At 55.7% G+C, this 19,977-nt stretch overlaps 1 protein-coding gene across 2 annotated transcripts; it reads left to right on the forward strand.

Annotated features, from left to right (window-relative positions):
- Window positions 1-367: 367 nt before the first annotated feature.
- Window positions 368-15,788, forward strand: LOC102450833 (claudin-16-like). 2 transcript variants are annotated; one of them, XM_006114371.4, is made up of 5 exons: window positions 379-586; window positions 2,210-2,312; window positions 5,715-5,879; window positions 10,631-10,822; window positions 15,657-15,788. In XM_006114371.4, the coding sequence occupies exons 1-5, from the start codon at window positions 473-475 to the stop codon at window positions 15,746-15,748; spliced, it is 666 nt and encodes a 221-aa protein (XP_006114433.1). In that variant the 5' UTR covers window positions 379-472; the 3' UTR covers window positions 15,749-15,788. The 2 variants fall into 2 exon arrangements, with proteins under 2 accessions (XP_075762621.1, XP_006114433.1); XM_075906506.1 differs by lacking the exon at window positions 15,657-15,788 and having other exon boundaries at window positions 368-586; window positions 10,631-11,296.
- Window positions 15,789-19,977: the final 4,189 nt, after the last annotated feature.

Consider the following 19,977-nt stretch of genomic DNA (forward strand, 5'->3'; position numbering starts at 1 on the left):
AGAAGGCTAATGGCATATTAGGTTGCATTAAGAGGAGCATTGCCAGCAGATCCAGAGATGTCATTATTCTCCTTTATTCAGCACTGGTGAGGCCACATCCGGAGTATTGTGTCCCCTGAGTTAACTCTGCTGTGAGAACTTGTCTCCTCTGAATATGTACACGAGCACCCCAGTACAAACACCCACATATGCATATTAACACACGTGCATTTGCACACACCACACACACACACGCACGCGTCTATGATTGAATATTCCTATCATGCTGATGATGACCGATTTCAACTGCAAGAAGAAAATTCCCAAAGAGTTCCAGGACTTTGGGGCTACAGACCTTAGAAATGATAAACACTGCCCCCCCAAAGGGACAGGGAAGCCCTGTAGCACCAGGCTAGGGTGGGCAACTTCATGTCTCTTCAAGGCTGATGTGTCAATATCAACCCCCTGTGCTTTGGGTCCTGCAGACTCCCTGATGGGTGCAATTTTCCAGCTGATGGCTTTTGGCCTGGGTCTCCTCTCCGCCTTCCTCCTGGTCGTAGCCACCTGCACCGACTGCTGGATGGTCAATGCTGACGACAGCCTGGAGGTGAGCAGAGACGGCTCAGTGCTGGGACTCGGGAGATGCTTCTGTTCAAGAAGTGTCAAGGCCAAAGGGGGTCTGTTTGCAGGATGGAGTTGCCGTGGTGCCCACAGGCCCCTCCACAGGCCGGGACAGGGCCACAGCCGGTCTGTGCCGATTTGGTAGCCCTGCCTTACATGGAACTGGGTAGAAACGTCAGGGGGTTAAACACAAGTGTTGAATTCACAGAATCTTCCCCAATGTAGCCAGAATTGTGGCTAGCCCATGAACTCACCGGGCCGATGGTTCACAGCTGCCAATGGCCCTGGCCACTCGGTTGGGGGAAGAAGAGGCAGGGAGAGGGCGGAGCAGCGGCGCTGAGGGGACAGCAGGGGCAGAGAGACACAGAGCCTGGGGTGGAGGGGGGTTGTCCCGGCCCTTCCCCAGGCTCAGGGCAGGGTCACATGCCCCCTGGGTTCCCTTCTCCCCAGTTGTCTTGGCCTGATAGGCCCATTCCATCACTAAGTCCTGAGTCTAACCCTGGTCAGGAGAATCTGCCACAGCCAGCATCCCAGGAACGGTGGGCAAAGCGAGAGGCAAGTAATAGCATCTCTTTCCGCCCCCTGCTCTGCCCACGGGCTGCAGCCCATGAGGCTGAAGATGACTCACAGCTGGGGCGGGGCTGGGCAGGCAGCACACGCCATCTTGCATTTCGCATGGGCCACATGGACAATAGAGCAGTAGACCAGAAGGGGCCATTCACTAAAAGTCGGACTTTCTGCCAAGCTCCCGCCACAGAATTTCACCCATTTTCAGGGGAGCTGACAGCCGCACTGGGCCCTGGACAAGGTGGTGGTGGGGAGGGTGGCTGGCTCTGCCTTCCCAGAAGGGGAAGAGCTGTGGGTGGAAGGGGGAGGGCTGGAGCACCCAGCCTTCCGCACCGCCCAGACCATGGTGTGCTCTCCCAAGCCTGTGGAGGGCACTCCAGAGGCGAGTTAAAGGGCCCAAGCTCTGGTCGCTGCCACCACTACTACTCTAGGCCCTTTTGAATTGTCGGGCCCTGGGCCAGTTGCCCCCTTTACGCCTCCCCCTCCCCATCAGCAGGCCTGCCCAGTTCCCCCTATGTTGAGCCCTGGTGTTTCTTCCAGAAAAGCAGCCAATCTTGATCTGAGGACATCAAGAGATAGAACACCTACCCCTTCCCCTGTCGTTTGTTCCAAACATTAATCCCTCTCGCTGGTAAGCGCTTCTGCCTTGTTTCTAATTTCCACTTGTCAGACTTTAACTTCCAGCCACTGAGCCTTGGAACATCTTTCTTTGCTAGATAAAAGAGCCCTTGTGAATCTGGCATTTCCTCCCCGTGAAGATACTTGAGCGTCATAACCAGTCGCCTCTCAATCTCGTTGTTGAGCATTTCAATAACTGGAGCTCTCAGACTAATGCTGCCAGGGATTTCTTCAGCCCTCAAAGCATTTTCATGGCTCTTTTCTGCTCCGTCTCCAGTTTTGTGCTTGTGAACTGCAGCAGGGTTTCAAGCTCCGCCGGCTGGCGGCTCATGTTTTACTTTCTTGGGGTAGGCTAGCCCCAAAGGATCATGGGATGCTTTTTGCTTCAGTGTCGCTGTGTCTCATTTCCTTCTTCCTTTTCTAGGTCAGCCTCAAGTGCCGGGGGCTTTGGCGGGAATGTGTCACCAACGTGCAAGACGGCATCCGGACTTGTGACCAGTATGATTCCATTTTAGCCGACCATCCACGTGAGTCCCAGTGGGCGTGATGAGCAGGGGCCTTTGGGAACAGGGTGGCTTTATACAACCATGGCACCAGGTTCAATAGTGCGTTGTGGTTTGGAGTTTGAACCAACACTTTACAAACCCTTTTTAACTTTTACATAAACACACACAAAACATCGGAAGCATTAAAACCCGACTGTGAAGTAAAACGTCATGTGGAAAATTTCCTTTTTCCCCTCTTAGGTCTTTGGATTCCTGTACAGGAGCAAGTCCTCTGCCTAGCAGTCCCCTTTAGATGGTTTGAGAAGCTTTGATTGTGGGGCAGGGTTTACACAGCCACTCAGGGCAACAAGGGGGGTGAGGGATTATTTTGGGCTCAGCCAGGCCTGCCCTGCAACACCAGCAGCAAACGCTCCATCTGCTGGAGGACTGGGAAGACAAGGAATTAGCGCAGGCGGGCAACAGAGCGGGACCGAGTGCCATGGCCCCAGCCGCACAAAGCTTAAACACTCTGTCTCGGCTCCCCAACGGGGACCTATCTGAGGAGATGTCTACACTGCAGAGCTTTTTCGGGAAAACAGCTGTTTCTCAAAAAAAAAAATCCTCACATCCACACTGCAATCGCATTCTTTTGACAAAAAATCGGAAGTCCAGAGGGGGTTTTCCAACATTGGGAAACCTCTTTCTACGTGGAAGAAGCCTTTTCCCAAAAGAGCTCCTTTGGAAAAAGGCGTGTGTGGCCGGAGAAGAGGAGTTCTTTCGGAAGAAAAGGAAAGAGGAAAAAGCACAGGTGCCCTGGTGGCCGCTCCGTCCACAGCAATCACAGCTGACATGCGAGCTGGTGTCCATTCAGTGTGTTTGCGATCTGTCAAAAAGCAGATCACTTTTTCGCTGCGCTTTGGCAGTGTGGACAATCAGCGAGGGAAATAGCTGCCTCTTCTCCATCAGTGGTTCCTCCAGGATTGGTAACCCCGCTTAACTGAGTTGGGTTTGCACTTCCCCAAAAAGAAAAGGCCTTGAGCTAATCTGACCTGGGAAAAGGACTAGAAGTAGCCCAGGAGGCTGCCTTACCTCAGCCTTGGTTGGCAAACCTCTGGTAGCCCAAAGGGCCCTGGGTCAGAGCTCAGTGGAGTAGGAAGACCTGGCCTCCCCACCCCACAACCTGCTTGGTAGTCAAGGGTTGTGGCTGTAACCATTAGGCCATGCTCCCCAACCAGACAGATTAAGATAAAGACAGTGGAGCCAATCTCAGCTGGTGGCCATTGCCACAGCTCCAGTGAAGGCCAGGGAGAGATGACATGGCAGCATTCAGAGCTGTGACACTTTACACCAGCAGAGGACCTGCCACGGTAAGTTCTAGCCGACTGTCAGTCGTCATTGCCCTGTTCGCTGTCAGACGAAGGACTTATCTAAATATGCAAGTTGTGCCAAACGACTGCACATCTGCGTCAATTGTGTGTTCACCTGGCACCAGCTGGATCTCAGCTAACCCTTGCATCCAGACACTGCTCTGCTACACGGATTGCCACACACGCTGGTACATGTCATAGGCTCACAGAATCTCAGGGCTGGCAGAGACCTCAGGAGTCATCGAGTCCAGCCCCCCGCCCAAAGCAGGACCAACCCAACTAAACCGTCCCAGCCAGGGCTTGGTCAAGCCGAGACTTAAACACCCCTAGGGATGGAGATTCCACCCCCTCCCTAGGGAACCCATCCCGGGGCTTCCTCACCCGCCTAGGGAAATCGTTTCTCCTAATATCCAACCTAGACCTCCCCCACTGCACCTTGAGACCATTGCGCCTTGTCCTGTCACCTGCCCCCACTGAGAACAGCCTCTCCCCAGCCTCTTTGGAACCTCCTTTCAGGGAGTTGCAGGCTGCTCTCAAATCCCCCCTCACTCTGCTCTTCTGCAGACTACGTAAGTCCAAATCCCTCAGCCTCTCCTCGTAGGCCATGTGCTCCAGCCCCCGAATCATTTTGGTCGCCCTCCGCTGGACCCTCTCCAATGCGTCCACATCCTTTCTATAATGGGGGGCCCAGAACTGGACACAATACTCCAGATGTGGCCTCACCAGAGCCAAATAAAGGGGAATAATGACATCTCTGGATCTACTGGCAATGCTCCTCCTAATGCACCCTAATATGCCATTAGCCTTCTTGGCTACAAGGGCACATTGTTGACTCATATCCAGCTTCTCATCCACTGTAACCCCCAGGTCCTTTTCTGCAGAACTTCTGCTTAGCCAGTCGGTCCCCAGCCTGTAACAATGTTTGGGATTCTTCTGTCCCAAGGGCAGGACTTTGCACTTGTCCTTGTTGACTCGTCAGATTTCTTTTGGCCCAATCCTCCAATTTTTCTAGGTTGTTCTGGACTCTATCCCTGCCCTCCAGCGTATCTACCTCTCCCCCTAGCTTAGTGTCATCTGCAAACTTGCTGAGGGTGCAAGTTTGCGGTCCCATTGTTGTAAATGTGGTGGCAAGGGGAAATAACATGGGCTGTGTCTGGACTGCAGGCTTCTTTCAGAAGAAGCGTTTCCAGAAGAGATCTTCTGAAAAAATCTTCTTCAGAAAGAGAGCGTCCACACTGCCAAACTGCATCAAAACAGACATCTTCTTTTTCGACAGATAACAAACACACTGAATGGACGCTATCTCGCGTGTAAGCTGTGATAACTATGGGTGGAGCGGCCACCAGGGCACCTGTGCTTTTTCTTCTTTCCTCTTCTATCAAAAGCACTCCCTCTTCCCCGTCCACACACGCCTTTTCCCAAAGAGCTCTTTCAGGAAAAGGCTTCGTCCTGGTAGAAAGAGGTTTACCGATGTCGGAAGAGCCCCTCTGTTCTTTCGGGGGGGTTTTCCAAACAAAAGCAATTGCAGTGGGGAAGGTTTTTGGGGGAAAACGGCCGTTTTTCCAAACAAACCCTGCAGTGTAGACATACCCAATGGCGAAATCCTTGCAGCAGCGAGGAGGCTGATGCTAGCAGCATGAGACCCAGCTATGGATCACGCTGTGACCTCTCTTTATATGTATTGTTCATAGTACTGAGTAGGGGGCCCCGGCACGGCCCAGGGAGGTCGGCACCATGCCAATCTGAATCAGAGCTCCGGAGCTAAGTGTCAGACTCTAGGCGGACTCAGCAAGGAAAGGGGGAGATGCTAATGGGCAACATGCTAAGCAGTGGCCTCTCTTGTGGGACTGCCGCCCTCTCCAGCAGGGGCCTCCCTGGCTAAGCTCCCCTGTTCCTGCATGAGCTGAAGAGCCGCAGCTCTGCCGCTGGGGTGTGACAGGCTTGTGCCCTTGGCTCGGACCCGAGGGGGCCGGTGGGTTCCAGCAGCCCAGGTATTCCCAGTCGAGCAGGGCAGACGGGCTCTGGAGCCCAGGCCTCGCTGATCTGTCCAGTTTTTTTGCTTTGGTTGCTCTTTCAGTGAAGATCGTGGTGACCCGAGCCCTGCTGATCGCAGCTGACATTCTGGCCGGCTCCGCCTTGGTCATGCTGCTGCTGGGTCTGGACTGCATCAAGTTCCTCAAGGACGCGCCCCGGATCAAGCTGCAGATGTGCTACGCGGGCGGCTTCACGCTGGGCCTTGGCAGTAAGTGAACCGCCGCCCCCACCGCCCACCTGGGCTGTGACAAAGCGGGGGCGACTGGCCTCTGAGGCCACTGACCTCGGGCGTGGGGCTGGCGGAGCGCCATTGGGGCTGCGGAGCTAGGCAGTTAGAAGAGTGCTGAGCAGGAAGGGGTCAGGCCGGGAGGGGGGATATGGGGTGTGGCGTGGGCTGTCTGAAGGGAGTAAGACGTTGAGCAGATGGCTGTAGGGCATTGGCTCTCTGCCTTCCCAGACCCATGCCCCCTTTCAAGCGCCTGATTTGTCTCGTGTACCCCCACGCTACACCTCCCTTAACAGCTACTGGCTTTCAAAGTCAGACATAACCCTGCAGCAGCGTCACCACACACTGCTACTGAGACGAGGCCGACTCCCCTTTTCACTATCTAAGCACGGCATTAACCAGCTGCGATCGAAATAGGGTACTTACATGTCAGGGGGAAGTGTACGTATGTAGCCAGCCACCGAGCGGAAGTGGGAGCGGGTCACTGTCCCATGGAGCGGCACTTGGCCCACGAACAGCGACCGATAAGAACGAGGGAACTCCACAGCCTCCGCTGAGAAGCAGCTGGCTTTGTAGCTCGAGCTGTAGGGGTGCCTACAGTAAGCTCCAGAGGTAACAGGTTTGATTTCACCTGCCGGCGGCACAGGCACCTGGTATGTTAGGCAGGGGAAGGCTCTGCCTTCCCAAATGACCAGGCATGGCCCTGCCCATGCTCTGCCCCAGGCAGTCTAGGGACAAAATGTGGCTGTGGCTGTGGCTGGGCCAGGCCAGGGTGCACTCACTTCTGGGGGTGGGGAGGGGTGTGCTGCCCTGCCCCTGCGGGGGAGAAGTGGTGCCTCATAAGGAGGGGTGGAGCTGGCGGGTTGCCTCTCCCAGCCAGGCCTCCACCCACCCATAGCAGGCGGTTACACCTAAAACATTCTGAACAATGCTTGCTGGAAAGTGCTTTGTAGGTGTCCTGCTGTAAAACCAGGCCCATCTCTCTGGCTGATGTCAGCACCCCATTAGGGTGATGCAGTAAAACCACCTCCCTGCAGGGCTCAAAGCCAAGCTCAGGGGCATGCAGGGTAGACATGGCAGGACCCATGAGACCCCAACCGGTATCCATCAGTGTCCCTTTCCCTGCGCCAGTGACCGCTCTGCTCAGTTTGAAACACCCCTGCCCCTGCCCACGGGTCGTGGAGACCAGAAGCTGCCTCTACCTCTATCTCTGTTACATGCAGCTGCCCAGCCAAGCTGGCGGGCTCAGCTCCACACAGGCAGGAAAGTGCTCAGGGCGCTGCTGCTGCCTAGAGCCAAAGGAATTGAACCTCCTGAGCCTCTGGGAGAAGAGGTTCTGCAAGCGCAGCCCCAGGAACCTGGACACTGTGAGCAGCCGGGGCCGGGACCGCAGCAGAGCTGGGGGAGAGCGAAGGTGTTTTCCCCGTGTGCTGCCAGGCCAGGGAGAACAGCTCGGGCCTGGGGCTGCCATGCACACCTGCCCCTTTGCCCTGCTTGGAGAGGCCCCCTCCAGAAGCCCCGTCTGCTCTGGATCCCTCAGACAAGAGATTCCTGCCATGACCAGCGAGGAAGAGGAAGAGGAAGAGGAGGGACCCGGCAGGGCTCTCAGCCACGCTTCCCGTCTCCAGCTGGTCCCAGCAGTGAGCAGACGGGACTCGTCTGCAAGGGCATCTCCTCCGTGTTCGCAGTCGCCCGTCCCCGTGTTAACGAGGCAGAGGCAGTGAGGTGCTGCTGGTTCACTCCTCGGAGAAGAGCGAGAGCTACAGCCCCTCTCAGATTCGGGAGGGGTGGGGAGAACCCGGAGCACCTTGCGCATGTGCCTAGGGCTCCCTTTGCTCCGGCTGAGAGGCTCTGCCCTGCCGTCCTCCCGCTAAGGTTTCTAAGGAGGGTGCTTTATTTCCTCCTCCCTGGCAGGACAGGTCCCCACACCGCTCGGTCAGCAGTTCAGCTGGCATCGCTGCAGCAAGCAGGCTAGTGCCAGCCAAGCCCGGCAGCTTTGGGATGCCAGCAGTGACCCTGTCCTCTGTGCCTTTGTGACCCTCTGGAGTTAGACACTGGCTGCTACCACTGTCTGGCAAACCTAGAGCCAGTGGCCTGTGTCATTGCCCTGTGCCCATGGTGCAGGGACTGAAACGCCATTGCTCCTTCCCTGCCTCCTTGCTGGCAGGCCGCACCCCCGCCGCTGGGGCCGGGCAGCGGGCTGTGCCAGGGTCTGCAAAACTGACGTGTCGATTCACAGGTCTGATTAGCAGCGTTTGTGGGAATAAGCCAGGGGAGCTTTGAAACCTCCCGTTCCCGTTCCCTTGTAACGTTAAATCAGGAGCGGGGAACCTAAGGCCTGGGAGTTGGATGCAGCCCCTGGCTTGCCTGGGTCAGGCCCCCAAGGCTCAGGGCTCCCCTCCCAAAATTGGGGAGCTGGCACTGGCGCTCCAGCCTCTTCCCACCCCTGTCACCCTGCCGAGCTGGAAGACACAAAATCTACTAGCCTGGGCCCCGTAGGCTTTAGTGCGCGAGGGGAATGTCTCCTTCTCAGTCAGGAGCCACGGCAGTAGGGATTCGGGGGTTCTCTTGCTTCTCACTTGTGTGAGGCCCCCAACTGATTTTTCGGTGGGTCAGTGGCCCCCAAGCCCGAAAAGGTTCCCGGCCCTGCTTTAAACCCAACGGTGCGTCTCTCGGTTTCTGCCAGCCGCTTCCAGCATGGTGGCCAGGAGGGGCGCCCCCTCTTTGCTCACCGAATGTTGACTCTGAGGAGGAGCAGGAAGAGGCGGCCCAAGAGGGACATGTTCTGCAAGACCCTTCAAGCCAGGGACCGTGGACAGAGGCTTGGCGTGCCAGTGGGACTGCCAGAATGGGAGAAGGAGAGAGCATAGGAATGAGGCCCTGGGGTCCCAGCAGAGCAAAGAAGGGGAATTGCACTGGGGCATGAAGGGTCTTATCAGGCATCAAGTCCAAAAGCTGCAGCCCCCAGTTGGTTTACAGACCCCCACGCCCTGGATTCTCCAGCTTTTGCGTTCTCTGGAGAAAACCACGATAATTCCTCTGTACCGCACCCCCAACATCCCACATGGCCGTGTGTTCTCACTCCTGGCTCTTCACACTGGGGGCCAGCGAGGAAACCCACCGCTGCACACACACGGACCTGCGGGCACCACGACCGGGGATGTGAAGCCACAGCAAACTGCATCTGTGTGTCAAATGGAAATCCTGGTTTACTTCCACTCTCATTGTAAATTGTCACCCCGTTCGGAGGGGTGAGAAATGTGCAGAATGCTGCACGTGGATTTTCAGCACAGCTTATTTCCACCCAATAAAGTTCTCGTGTTAGATAATCGAGTGGTCTTTTTAGCTGACCGCAAACGCAGTAGGACACAGGGTGCGATCCAAGCGCGCAAGGTGCAGAGAGGCACGCTTAGCGCCACACAAGTCCTGGCTTCAGGAAGACACCCAGTCCCACGGATAAATATATAGCAAGAGCTACTCCCTTCTGAGTGGCACCAAACGCGCCCGGCCAGAGAAGGCGCCAGCACAGAACATACAGTGGCTGACCACGGAAGTGCTCCCTCAAGCACATAGCTCCATGGTAATAATAGCTTACAGGTAAAACCTGGTGTCTGGCTGGCTCAAAGTCAGCAAAAAGCCACTTTGTCACTGCCCCCAATCTGGGGACAGCTCCTCCCCCAGCCTCCCCCCCCCCCATTTACCTCACAGATGTCCTGCAGGACGCAGCAGGCAGCTCTGCCCAGTGGGATATTTTTCTCACTGGGATCCAACACTCTGCCAGGGGCTCCTCAGTCCACCAAGCGAACATTCACCTGCCACTCTGCACCTGCTGGGCTGGGAGCTGCCTCTGTCCTTGATGCTGTGACGCTGGAGCAAGGGTCCCCAGAGCCACTCCTGGCATATGGCAGGTATTGCCCATCTGCAATCAGGAAGGACTCCCCCTGCTGGCAGCTTTGCAAAGAGCCCTTGTGTTTTAGAGATGCAGGTGCACGTCCCTCTCCTGACCAGCCGACCCTGGTAACTGTGAAGCATCCCCATTGAGCCACCAGTAGTTGCCTAAGCGCGGCAATGTAGCCCTTTCTAGGGCTGTTCCCCGGGGCAAGGCGGGCTGGGGCTGAAAAACAGACGTGTGCGGTGTCGCTCCACCCTCCACGGCTGCTCCTCCCTCCACTGTGGCCTGCACAGTGTAATAGGGAGCTAGGCATTTAGGGGGAGGAGGAAATGGGGGGAGCTGGAGAGAGAGGCAGTGAGGGGTTGCTTGAGATGCGGAAAGAGGCTGCGGGGTGCAGGCAGAGCGGGGGCCGAGAGGCAGAGGGTGAGGAGTAGGAGGCTGGGAGGGAAACGTGCGGGACAATAAACTGATGGGCAGGTGGGAGAAGGAGCCTGCCGGGAGCGTGGAGGGGAAACGTGAGCAGGGGTGATGCTGGGTGCCGCAAAGGAGACGGGGGAGGGGATGAAAAGGACAATCGTGGGAGAGGCAGAGGGTGAGGGAGAGGAAGCCAGTTCCCTCGCCCCAGGGGTGCAGGGAGATTTTACTGCTCTCACCCCCCCAACACTGAATCTTTTTAAAAAATCTCCTGGCTTTTGGAGTGTGGTTCAGGATGTTTGAAGCCTTGGGATTGGCAGCTCTGGCCATGCTGGCCTGGCCCAGCCTCGCAAGGAGAGTGGCCGGTGGACGCGCGCCGGGGGCGTTCCGTGCTGCTGTTTCTCAGCTGACTTTGTTCTTTGTCCAGGCGTCCTGGGCATGGTGGGCTCTGTGTGGTACGCGGTGGACGTCTATGTGGAGAGAGCCACTCTGGTGCTACACAACGTATTCCTGGGAATCCACTACAACTTCGGCTGGTCTTGCTGGCTGGGAATGATTGGTTCAACTGGTTGCTTTCTGGCCTCCGTCATGCTGACCTGCTGCCTGTATCTCTTCACAGGTCAGTCGTGGCAACAGCAGCCTCCCAGCGACACGCCCATTACAGATTTGCAAACTCGCCAGTCACTTCAGAAACGGAGTGACGCACAGTTTGAATGTTTTGAGCCGGATTCAGGAGGAAACAACAACTGGGGAGTCTCCCTGATCAGTCGATGCTAACCGTGCTGCTTTGCATGCAGGGTCGAGACCTTTTTGGGGTTAGGGAAAATGGTGGAGTGTAGGTTGGATTTCGCTGCCACGCGCAAGCTAAATCGGACGTAAACTCAGCCTTTTCTCCTAGACCGATGTAGAGTCCCACCTACAGTTCTGGATTCGCCTAAATTAGAACACAGCCATCCCTTTCCTAGGCAAGACCATGCCTCCGAGAGCACAGACCGTGTTTCTGTTTTAATACAAGCTTATTATTATTTAGTATCTTTCGGCAGGGAAATAAATTAGAGGGTGAAGCTCAGAAACATCAGGGCTGTGTCTACACTGGGCCACTTATTCTGGAAAAGCAGCCACTTTTCCGGAAAAAGTGGCCAGCTGTCTACACTGTCCGCTTGCTTTTCCGGAAAAGCACTGACGATCTACTGTGAAATGGTCAGTGTTTTTCCGGAAAAACTATGCTGCTCCCGTTCAGGCAAAAGTCCTTTTCCGGAAAAACTGTTCCGGAAAAGGGCCAGTGTAGACAGCCCAGCAGTCTTTTCCGCAAAAAAGCCCCGATCGCGAAAATGACGATCGGGGATTTTTTGCGGAAAAGCATGTCTACATTGGCCACAGACGCTTTTCCGGAAAAAGTGCTTCCCGTTGGGAAGTCGGGTTTGGAGGCATGCACCTCAACGCAGGCTCCGTAATGCCTTTCCCCCCACCCTTGGGTCAAGCAGTGAAAGGACAAGCAGGCTGGATGGGCTGAGCTGCTGACTACTGAGCAGAAGCTTTCATGTGGGCTCACAGAATTATAGAATCCCAGGGCGGGCAGAGACTTCAGGAGTCATCAAGTCCAGCCCCCTGCCCACAGCAGGACCAACCCAACTAAACCATCCCAGATGGGCTTTGTCAAGCGGGGACTTAACTACCTCTAGGGATGGAGATTCCACCCCCTCCCTAGGGAACCCAGCCCAGGGCTTCATCACCCTCCTAGTGAAATAGTTTTTCCTAATCTCCAACCTAGACCTGCCCCACTGCAACTTGAGACCATTGCTCCTTGTTCTGCCACCTGCCCCCACTGAGAACAGCCTCTCTCCATCCTCCTTGGACCCCCCTTCAGGGAGCTGAAGGCTGCTATCAAATCCCCCCTCACTCTACTCTTTTGTAGACTAAATAAGCCCAAATTCTCAGCCTCTCCTTGTAAGTCATGTGCTCCAGCCCCCTCATCATTTTGGTTGCCCTCTGCTGGACCCTCTCCAGTGCGTCCACATCCTTTCTGCACTAGGGGGCTCAGAATTAGAGGCAATACTCCAGCTGAGGCCTCACCAGAGCCGAATAAAGTGGACTAATCACTTCTCTAGATCTGCTGGAAAGGCTCCTCCTACTGCACCCCAATGTGCTGTCAGACTTCTTGGCTACAAGGGCGCCCTGTTGACTCATATCCAGCATCTCATCCATGGTCATCCCCCGGTCTTTTTCTGCTGAACCGCTACCTAGCCAGTTGGTCTCCAGCCTGTGACAATGCTTGGGATTCTTCCGTCCTTGAACCTCATCAGATTCCTTTTGCCCAATCCTCCAATTTGTCTAAGTCACTCTGGACCCTATCCCTGCCTACCTGCTTATCTACCTCACCCCCTAGCTTAGTGTCATCCACAAACTTGCTGATGGTGCAACCCATCCCCTCATCCAGGTCATTAATGAAGCTGTTGAACAAACCCAACCCCAGGACTGAACCCTTGGACATTCTGCTAGATACCAGTTGCCAACCAGACAGTGAGCTGTTGCTCACTACCCACTGAGCCCACCGTTCTAGCCTGTTTTCTATCCACTTTACTATCCATTCATCCAGGTCATATTTGTTTTAACTAAATCTCCACTTGGGCCCCTACATGCAACTGAAATACCCCTAGGCTCCTAAATACCCTAGGACCCAGATTCATAGAGCTATTTAAACATCTAACTAACTAAATCAATGGGAGTTAGGCACCTAAATGTCCAGAGAGAGAGTCCAGTGGAAGGCAACTAAAATGATGAGGGGTTTGGAATGGGTCCCATATGAAGAGAGGTTAAAACGACTGGGACTTTCCAGCTTAGAAAAGAGGAGACTGAAGGGGAATATGATAGAGGTCTATAACATCATGAGTGGTGTGGAGAGGGCTGATAAAGAAAAGTTATTTATTAGTTCCCATAATAGAAGAACTAGAGGACACCAAATGAAGTTAATGGGTAGCAGGTTTAAAACTAATAAAAGAAAGTTCTTCTTCACACAGCATGTTGTCAACCTGTGGAACTCCTTGCCAGAGGAGGCTGTGAAGGCTAGGACTATATCAGAGTTTAAAGAGAAGCTAGATAATTTCATGGAGGTTGGGTCCATAAAAGGCTATTAGCCAGGGGATAGAAATGGTGTCCTTGGCCTCTGTTTGTCAGCAGCTGGGGGGGGGGGGGGGGATGGCAGGAGACAAATCGCTTGATCATTGTCTTCGGTCCACCCTCTCTGGGGCACCTGGTGCTGGCCACTGTCGGCAGACAGGCTACTGGGCTAGATGGACCTTTGGTCTGACCCAGTCCGGCCGTTCTTATGTAAGTTGCAGTGGGGGAGCTCTAGGTTGGATATTAGGAAAACCTGGAGAGTTGGTGAGGCACTGGGGTGGGTTCCCTGGGGCGGTGGTGAGGCACTGGGGTGGGTTCCCTGGGGCGGTGGTGAGGCACTGGGGTGGGTTCCCTGGGGCGGTGGTGAGGCACTGGGGTGGGTTCCCTGGGGAGGTGGTGAGGCACTGGGGTGGGTTCCCTGGGGAGGTGGTGAGGCACTGGGGTGGGTTCCCTGGGGAGGTGGTGAGGCACTGGGGTGGGTTCCCTGGGGCGGTGGTGAGGCACTGGGGTGGGTTCCCTGGGGAGGTGGTGAGGCACTGGGGTGGGTTCCCTGGGGAGGTGGTGAGGCACTGGGGTGGGTTCCCTGGGGCGGTGGTGAGGCACTGGGGTGGGTTCCCTGGGGAGGTGGTGAGGCACTGGGGTGGGTTCCCTGGGGAGGTGGTGAGGCACTGGGGTGGGTTCCCTGGGGCGGTGGTGAGGCACTGGGGTGGGTTCCCTGGGGAGGTGGTGAGGCACTGGGGTGGGTTCCCTGGGGCGGTGGTGAGGCACTGGGGTGGGTTCCCTGGGGCGGTGGTGAGGCACTGGGGTGGGTTCCCTGGGGCGGTGGTGAGGCACTGGGGTGGGTTCCCTGGGGAGGTGGTGAGGCACTGGGGTGGGTTCCCTGGGGCGGTGGTGAGGCACTGGGGTGGGTTCCCTGGGGCGGTGGTGAGGCACTGGGGTGGGTTCCCTGGGGAGGTGGTGAGGCACTGGGGTGGGTTCCCTGGGGCGGTGGTGAGGCACTGGGGTGGGTTCCCTGGGGAGGTGGTGAGGCACTGGGGTGGGTTCCCTGGGGAGGTGGTGAGGCACTGGGGTGGGTTCCCTGGGGCGGTGGTGAGGCACTGGGGTGGGTTCCCTGGGGAGGTGGTGAGGCACTGGGGTGGGTTCCCTGGGGTGGTGGTGAGGCACTGGGGTGGGTTCCCTGGGGAGGTGGTGAGGCACTGGGGTGGGTTCCCTGGGGCGGTGGTGAGGCACTGGGGTGGGTTCCCTGGGGCGGTGGTGAGGCACTGGGGTGGGTTCCCTGGGGCGGTGGTGAGGCACTGGGGTGGGTTCCCTGGGGAGGTGGTGAGGCACTGGGGTGGGTTCCCTGGGGCGGTGGTGAGGCACTGGGGTGGGTTCCCTGGGGCGGTGGTGAGGCACTGGGGTGGGTTCCCTGGGGCGGTGGTGAGGCACTGGGGTGGGTTCCCTGGGGAGGTGGTGAGGCACTGGGGTGGGTTCCCTGGGGCGGTGGTGAGGCACTGGGGTGGGTTCCCTGGGGAGGTGGTGAGGCACTGGGGTGGGTTCCCTGGGGCGGTGGTGAGGCACTGGGGTGGGTTCCCTGGGGCGGTGGTGAGGCACTGGGGTGGGTTCCCTGGGGAGGTGGTGAGGCACTGGGGTGGGTTCCCTGGGGCGGTGGTGAGGCACTGGGGTGGGTTCCCTGGGGCGGTGGTGAGGCACTGGGGTGGGTTCCCTGGGGAGGTGGTGAGGCACTGGGGTGGGTTCCCTGGGGCGGTGGTGAGGCACTGGGGTGGGTTCCCTGGGGCGGTGGTGAGGCACTGGGGTGGGTTCCCTGGGGCGGTGGTGAGGCACTGGGGTGGGTTCCCTGGGGCGGTGGTGAGGCACTGGGGTGGGTTCCCTGGGGAGGTGGTGAGGCACTGGGATGGGTTCCCTGGGGAGGTGGTGAGGCACTGGGGTGGGTTCCCTGGGGAGGTGGTGGACCCTAAGCCCCAGCTGGACAAAGCCCTGTCTGGGCTGATTGCGTTGGTGTTGGTCCTGCTTGGGGCAGGGGCTTGAACTCGATGATTCTTGAGGTCTCTGCTAATCCTAATGGTCTATGATTCTATGACTAGAACTAGGGCAGGCACAGCCCCTCCAGCTGGACTTTACACTCCAGGTTGGACGTGTCGCTGGAGTCTAAGTGAACGCTGAGGTCTTCACGGCGCGTTTCTCACTCTGCGTCTGTGCAGCGCCTGTCACAAGGACCTGACCTCACTGGGGCCTCTAGGAGCTGCTGGCATGTAAATAAGAATGAATCCTTTGACTTGGTTCTGCTCTAGGTTATAATCTCTCTCAAATTATTTTAAATCTTTTCTCTTTGTCAGATGCTAGACCCCTCAGGAGATCTCAAAGATCCAACTGCCCCTCTGGGAGAACTGGCACCGGGCGGATGTATGTGATAAACTCCCGTGTGTAATTCAATAGTCGTGTCTCCAAGGATACCTGCCTTTGGTCCCTCTCTGTGTCTGCTGCTTCCCCAAAGCAACCAACGCATCTGAGATTGCGGGGCCGAGGCCGGCTCATCTATGCAGCATCACTCCTTTTCTCTGGGTTTGCTTTTGAAGCGAAGGCATCGTATTAGAATCCAGCTTGCGACGGAGATGTAGATGATTTCGCTGGGGCTGGTCCTGCTTTGAGCAGGGGGCTGGACTAGACGTGTTCCGGAGGTCTCTGCCAGCCCTGATCGTCGGTGATTCTGATTCTAGTTGTCTTTGACCTTAAGCAATTCTCTCACTCCATTTTCCTGGGCCTGGCTGTGTTTTCAGGGGAATTAATGGGCGTTGCTCTAGTGGTCTGCAGCATGGCGGTGCTGCACACAGAGCCCGGCGTCATGCGTGCAAGCTATGAGCATGTGCTGGAGAAGGTGCTGTGTCAGCATGATAATAGACATTCCAGGCCGGCGCCTGCTTAATAACGATCCATCCAGAGGGGCATCAGTTCGGATTGGGTCTCCTTATTCCATTTTGCACCAGTCCAGCAGGAAAAGCTCGTTTGCCCGCTCGTGAGAAGGGGCCTGCCCTGAGTCTGAGCTCCCCCGCGTTGAGAGCAGCGGTGACTGTTCAGAATCAGGTCCCAAGCGTGCCAGTTGCTGCAGGCAGACCAGGCACCCAGTGCAGACTCGAAGGGGCGCTGGGTAGTGAAGTGCTTGGGGAATCCCAACGGATAATGGACGTGGGCTCCGTTCCCCCAGCCACGGACAGACCTGCGAAGAGGAAAGGGTCCCACCCGCTCCTCGGGCACAAGTGCTGAGGGGGCTGGCGTTGGAAGCTTCCACACTCTCCAGCGTTGCTCCCATCCCCGGCGTTCCCCGACCGCCTCCTGCATGGCCAAGGCCTGCTCCCGAACCATGAGCCATTCCCCTCGGGATGCTGAATGCTGGCAGTGGCCAGCCTCTCAGCTGGTGGCCAGGCACACTTGTACCCTGAGAGTGAGGCAGAGTCTCTGCTTTATCCCTTCAGCTTCCATCCTTCCCAGCCCGTTTCCTTCTTCCTGCCACATTCCCACCTTGCCTCTGGCTGGAGGCGGCACCACCAACCCTCCCCCAACAGACTACCACCTTCTGCCCGTCGGCCCCCTCTCACCCTCCTCAGTCTCTCTGTGCTAGCAGCCTGCACTCCTTACCGCTGACTCCTGTGACCTCTCAGTTTCTCTGCCTCGCTGCTGCCCCACCCTCCCCCGGTTCTGGCTCAGGGCAGCCAGCTGACTTTCAAGTAAAGACGCAGCCGTGAAGACACCAGATGGAACTCGGGCCTCCAAGCTGCCCATGTCTATGATTGCTGAGTGGATTCTGACTTCAGCAAAATTGATTCTCGCCTCCTGAGCCTGTAGTGAATGAACAATTAGGGCTCTTTAGCTTCTGTAGAAATTTTCAAAATAAATGTGGAGTTAAGGTGGTCTCTCCAGACCCAGGCACTTGTCTTTTTCTTAAAGGACAGAGATCTCAGTATGGCTTTTAGTGTTGTACATGTAGGCTGGGATTTCCCAAGTGGCCTAAGGGGGTTAGGCACATAGACCCAGCTCCTCAAAGATCTAAATACCTTTGATTTAGAAAGCCTTTGACTAGATCCAGAAAGCCTTTGACAAGGTCCCTCACCAAAGGCTCTTACATAAATTAAGTTGCCATGGGATAAGAGGGAAGAGCCTTTCATGGACTGAGAACTGGTTAAAAGACAGGAAACAACAGGTAGGAATAAATGGTAAATGTTCAGAATGGAGAGGGGTGGTGTTTCCCAAGGGTCAGTCCTAGGACCAATCCTGTTCAACTTATTCATAAATGATCTGGAGAAAGGGCTAAACAGCGAGGTGGCAAAGTTTGCAGAAGACACTAAACTGCTCAAGATACTTAAGACCAAAGCAGACTGTGAAGAACTTCAAAAAGATCTCACCAAACTAAGTGACTGGGCAACAAAATGGCAAATGAAATGTAATGGGGATAAATGTAAAGTAATGCACATTGGAAAAAATAACCCCAACTATACATATAATATGACGGGGGCTAATTTAGCTACAACTAATCAGGAAAGAGATCTTTGAGTCATTGTGGATAGTTCTCTGAAGACGTCCACGCAGTGTGCAGTGGCAGTCAAAAAAGAAAACAGGATGTTAGGAATCATTAAAAAAGGGATAGAGAATAAGATGGAGAATACCTTATTGCCCTTATATAAATCCATGGTTCGCTCACATCTGGAATACTGTGTACAGATGTGGTCTCCTCATCTCAAAAAAGATATACTGGCATTAGAAAAGGTTCAGAGAAGGGCAACTAAAATGATTAGGGGTTTGGAACCGGTCCCATATGAGGAGAGATTAAAGAGACTGGGACTTTTAGCTTGAAAAAAAGGAGATTAAGGAGGGGATAGGATAGCGTCTATAAACTCATGAGTGGTGTGGAGAAAGTGAATAAGGAAAAGTTATTTACTTGTTCTCATAATATAAGAAGTAGGGGCCAGCAAATGAAACTAATGGGCAGCAAGTTTAAAACAAATAAAAGGAAGTTCTTCTTCACAGAGCACATAGTCAATCTGTGGAACTCCTTGCCTGAGGAGGTTGTGAAGGCTAGGACTATAACAGGGTTTAAAAGAGAACTAGATAAATTCATGGAGGTTAGCCAGGATGGGTAGGAATGGTGTCCCTGGCCTCTGTTTGTCAGAGGGTGGAGCTGGATGGCAGGAGAGAGATTGCTTGATCAGTATCTGTGCGATTGACTCCCTCTGGGGCACCTGGCATTGGCCACTGTCGGCAGACAGGACGCTGGGCTGGATGGACCGTTGGTCGGACCCAGTCTGGCTGTTCTTATGTTCTTAGATAATCTGGGCCCTGGCTCCCATTGAAATGCAATGGGAGTTGAGTACCTGACTGGCTTATTTGGAGATCCAGCCTGGGTTAATTAATCCATTCCACTATCCCCAAAGGGTCACTCCAGTGCTCTGGGCTCTTATGCAAAACACCCTGAAAACATCTCTTTGGCCAATACCATGCTGACACACACTTCAAATGACCTCAACAGCTCCCACAAAGGCTGCTGTCCGTAGGGATGCTCATGGGAATTTGTGGTACCTGGGTGGATCCCTGTGGATCTCACTCAGAGCCTGCAAAAGTCTGTCTTACAGATGCCAGCAGAGAGGGCAAAAGCCGCCCGTGCCCTCCCCAGCCTATGGGGCCCACGGGGAGGTGTGTAATGCCTGGGCCCACAACCCTTCCTGGCCAGGTCTATTCTCTCACACTCACATCCTTCAGCCAAACCCCAGCGTGAATCCAGCGTCTCTGCTCTCCTCTTTCCTGTCCCTCCTGCCCAGCGTTCAGTGGGGTGATGTGAGTCTCTCCATCCCACTCTCCCAGCCTTTCAAGGCTTTGGTAATCTGGCAAGGAAGTTGCTAACAAACCGGAATTTTGGATTCGGGAGCCCTACGAAGCCTCAGTAGCCCTGCCCCAACCAGCGGCATCTCAGCTCCCCCTTGTCCGCTGGAGAAATACAGTGGTAGCTGCTTTAGGTTTCAGCAGAGAGATCCCCTGCATGTCCTGGAGAGCCTCAGTGGCCCGTAGGAGGGAAGACATACCGGGATCTGGGGGAACAGTTTTCTCTTCCCTGAGTAACCAGGGCTGAGTCTAGTGCAGCACAACCAGGGAGGCACCTGAGGCCAATTGCGAGCTTGCTGGAAGCTGCAGGCTAATCAGAGCATCTTCAGTCCCTTAAGGCCTGCTGGGGCTTGCCTATAAGGGAGGGCATTTAGCCCAAAATCTGAGAGTGAGAAGGTGCCCTGGGTGCAAGCGGAGGCCTGCGAGTAAGGCAGAGGGCCATGGAGGAGCAGGACTATCTTGCACAGGGACCAGAGGAACTGTGTTGGGAGGGGTCATTTAGGGAAATGGTCCAGGGTAGAAGCTGCCAAACTGGGAGCAAAAGAAACCCTGTCTGTTGCCACTGCCTCCCAGTCCCTGGGCCAGAACACGGAGCAGCGGATGGGCCTGGGTTCCCCCCAAACCTCTCACACCACTGCAGCGTCTGCCCCGCGCAGGGAGACTAGGACTATGGAGGGGCTTTCACGCCAAACGATGGACCAGCCTGTGATGAGAAAGGCTCAGCAGGCCGTGACCCCTGCCTCCAGTAAAGAGCAAGGGGCTGTGTGGAGGGTCACAGCGAGCCTCTGA

The sequence above is a fragment of the Pelodiscus sinensis genome, chromosome 23 (assembly GCF_049634645.1).
Source record: "Pelodiscus sinensis isolate JC-2024 chromosome 23, ASM4963464v1, whole genome shotgun sequence".
In the NCBI taxonomy this organism is placed as follows: domain Eukaryota; kingdom Metazoa; phylum Chordata; order Testudines; family Trionychidae; genus Pelodiscus; species Pelodiscus sinensis.

Bases quoted from the DNA above. Each gene is read 5' to 3' on its own strand.
- LOC102450833 (XM_075906506.1), top strand. From the start codon at position 473: ATGGGTGCAATTTTCCAGCTGATGGCTTTTGGCCTGGGTCTCCTCTCC. The intron at 587-2,209 runs GTGAGCAGAGAC...TTCCTTTTCTAG, and splicing joins ATGCTGACGACAGCCTGGAG to GTCAGCCTCAAGTGCCGGGG. The intron at 2,313-5,714 runs GTGAGTCCCAGT...TTGCTCTTTCAG, and splicing joins CATTTTAGCCGACCATCCAC to TGAAGATCGTGGTGACCCGA.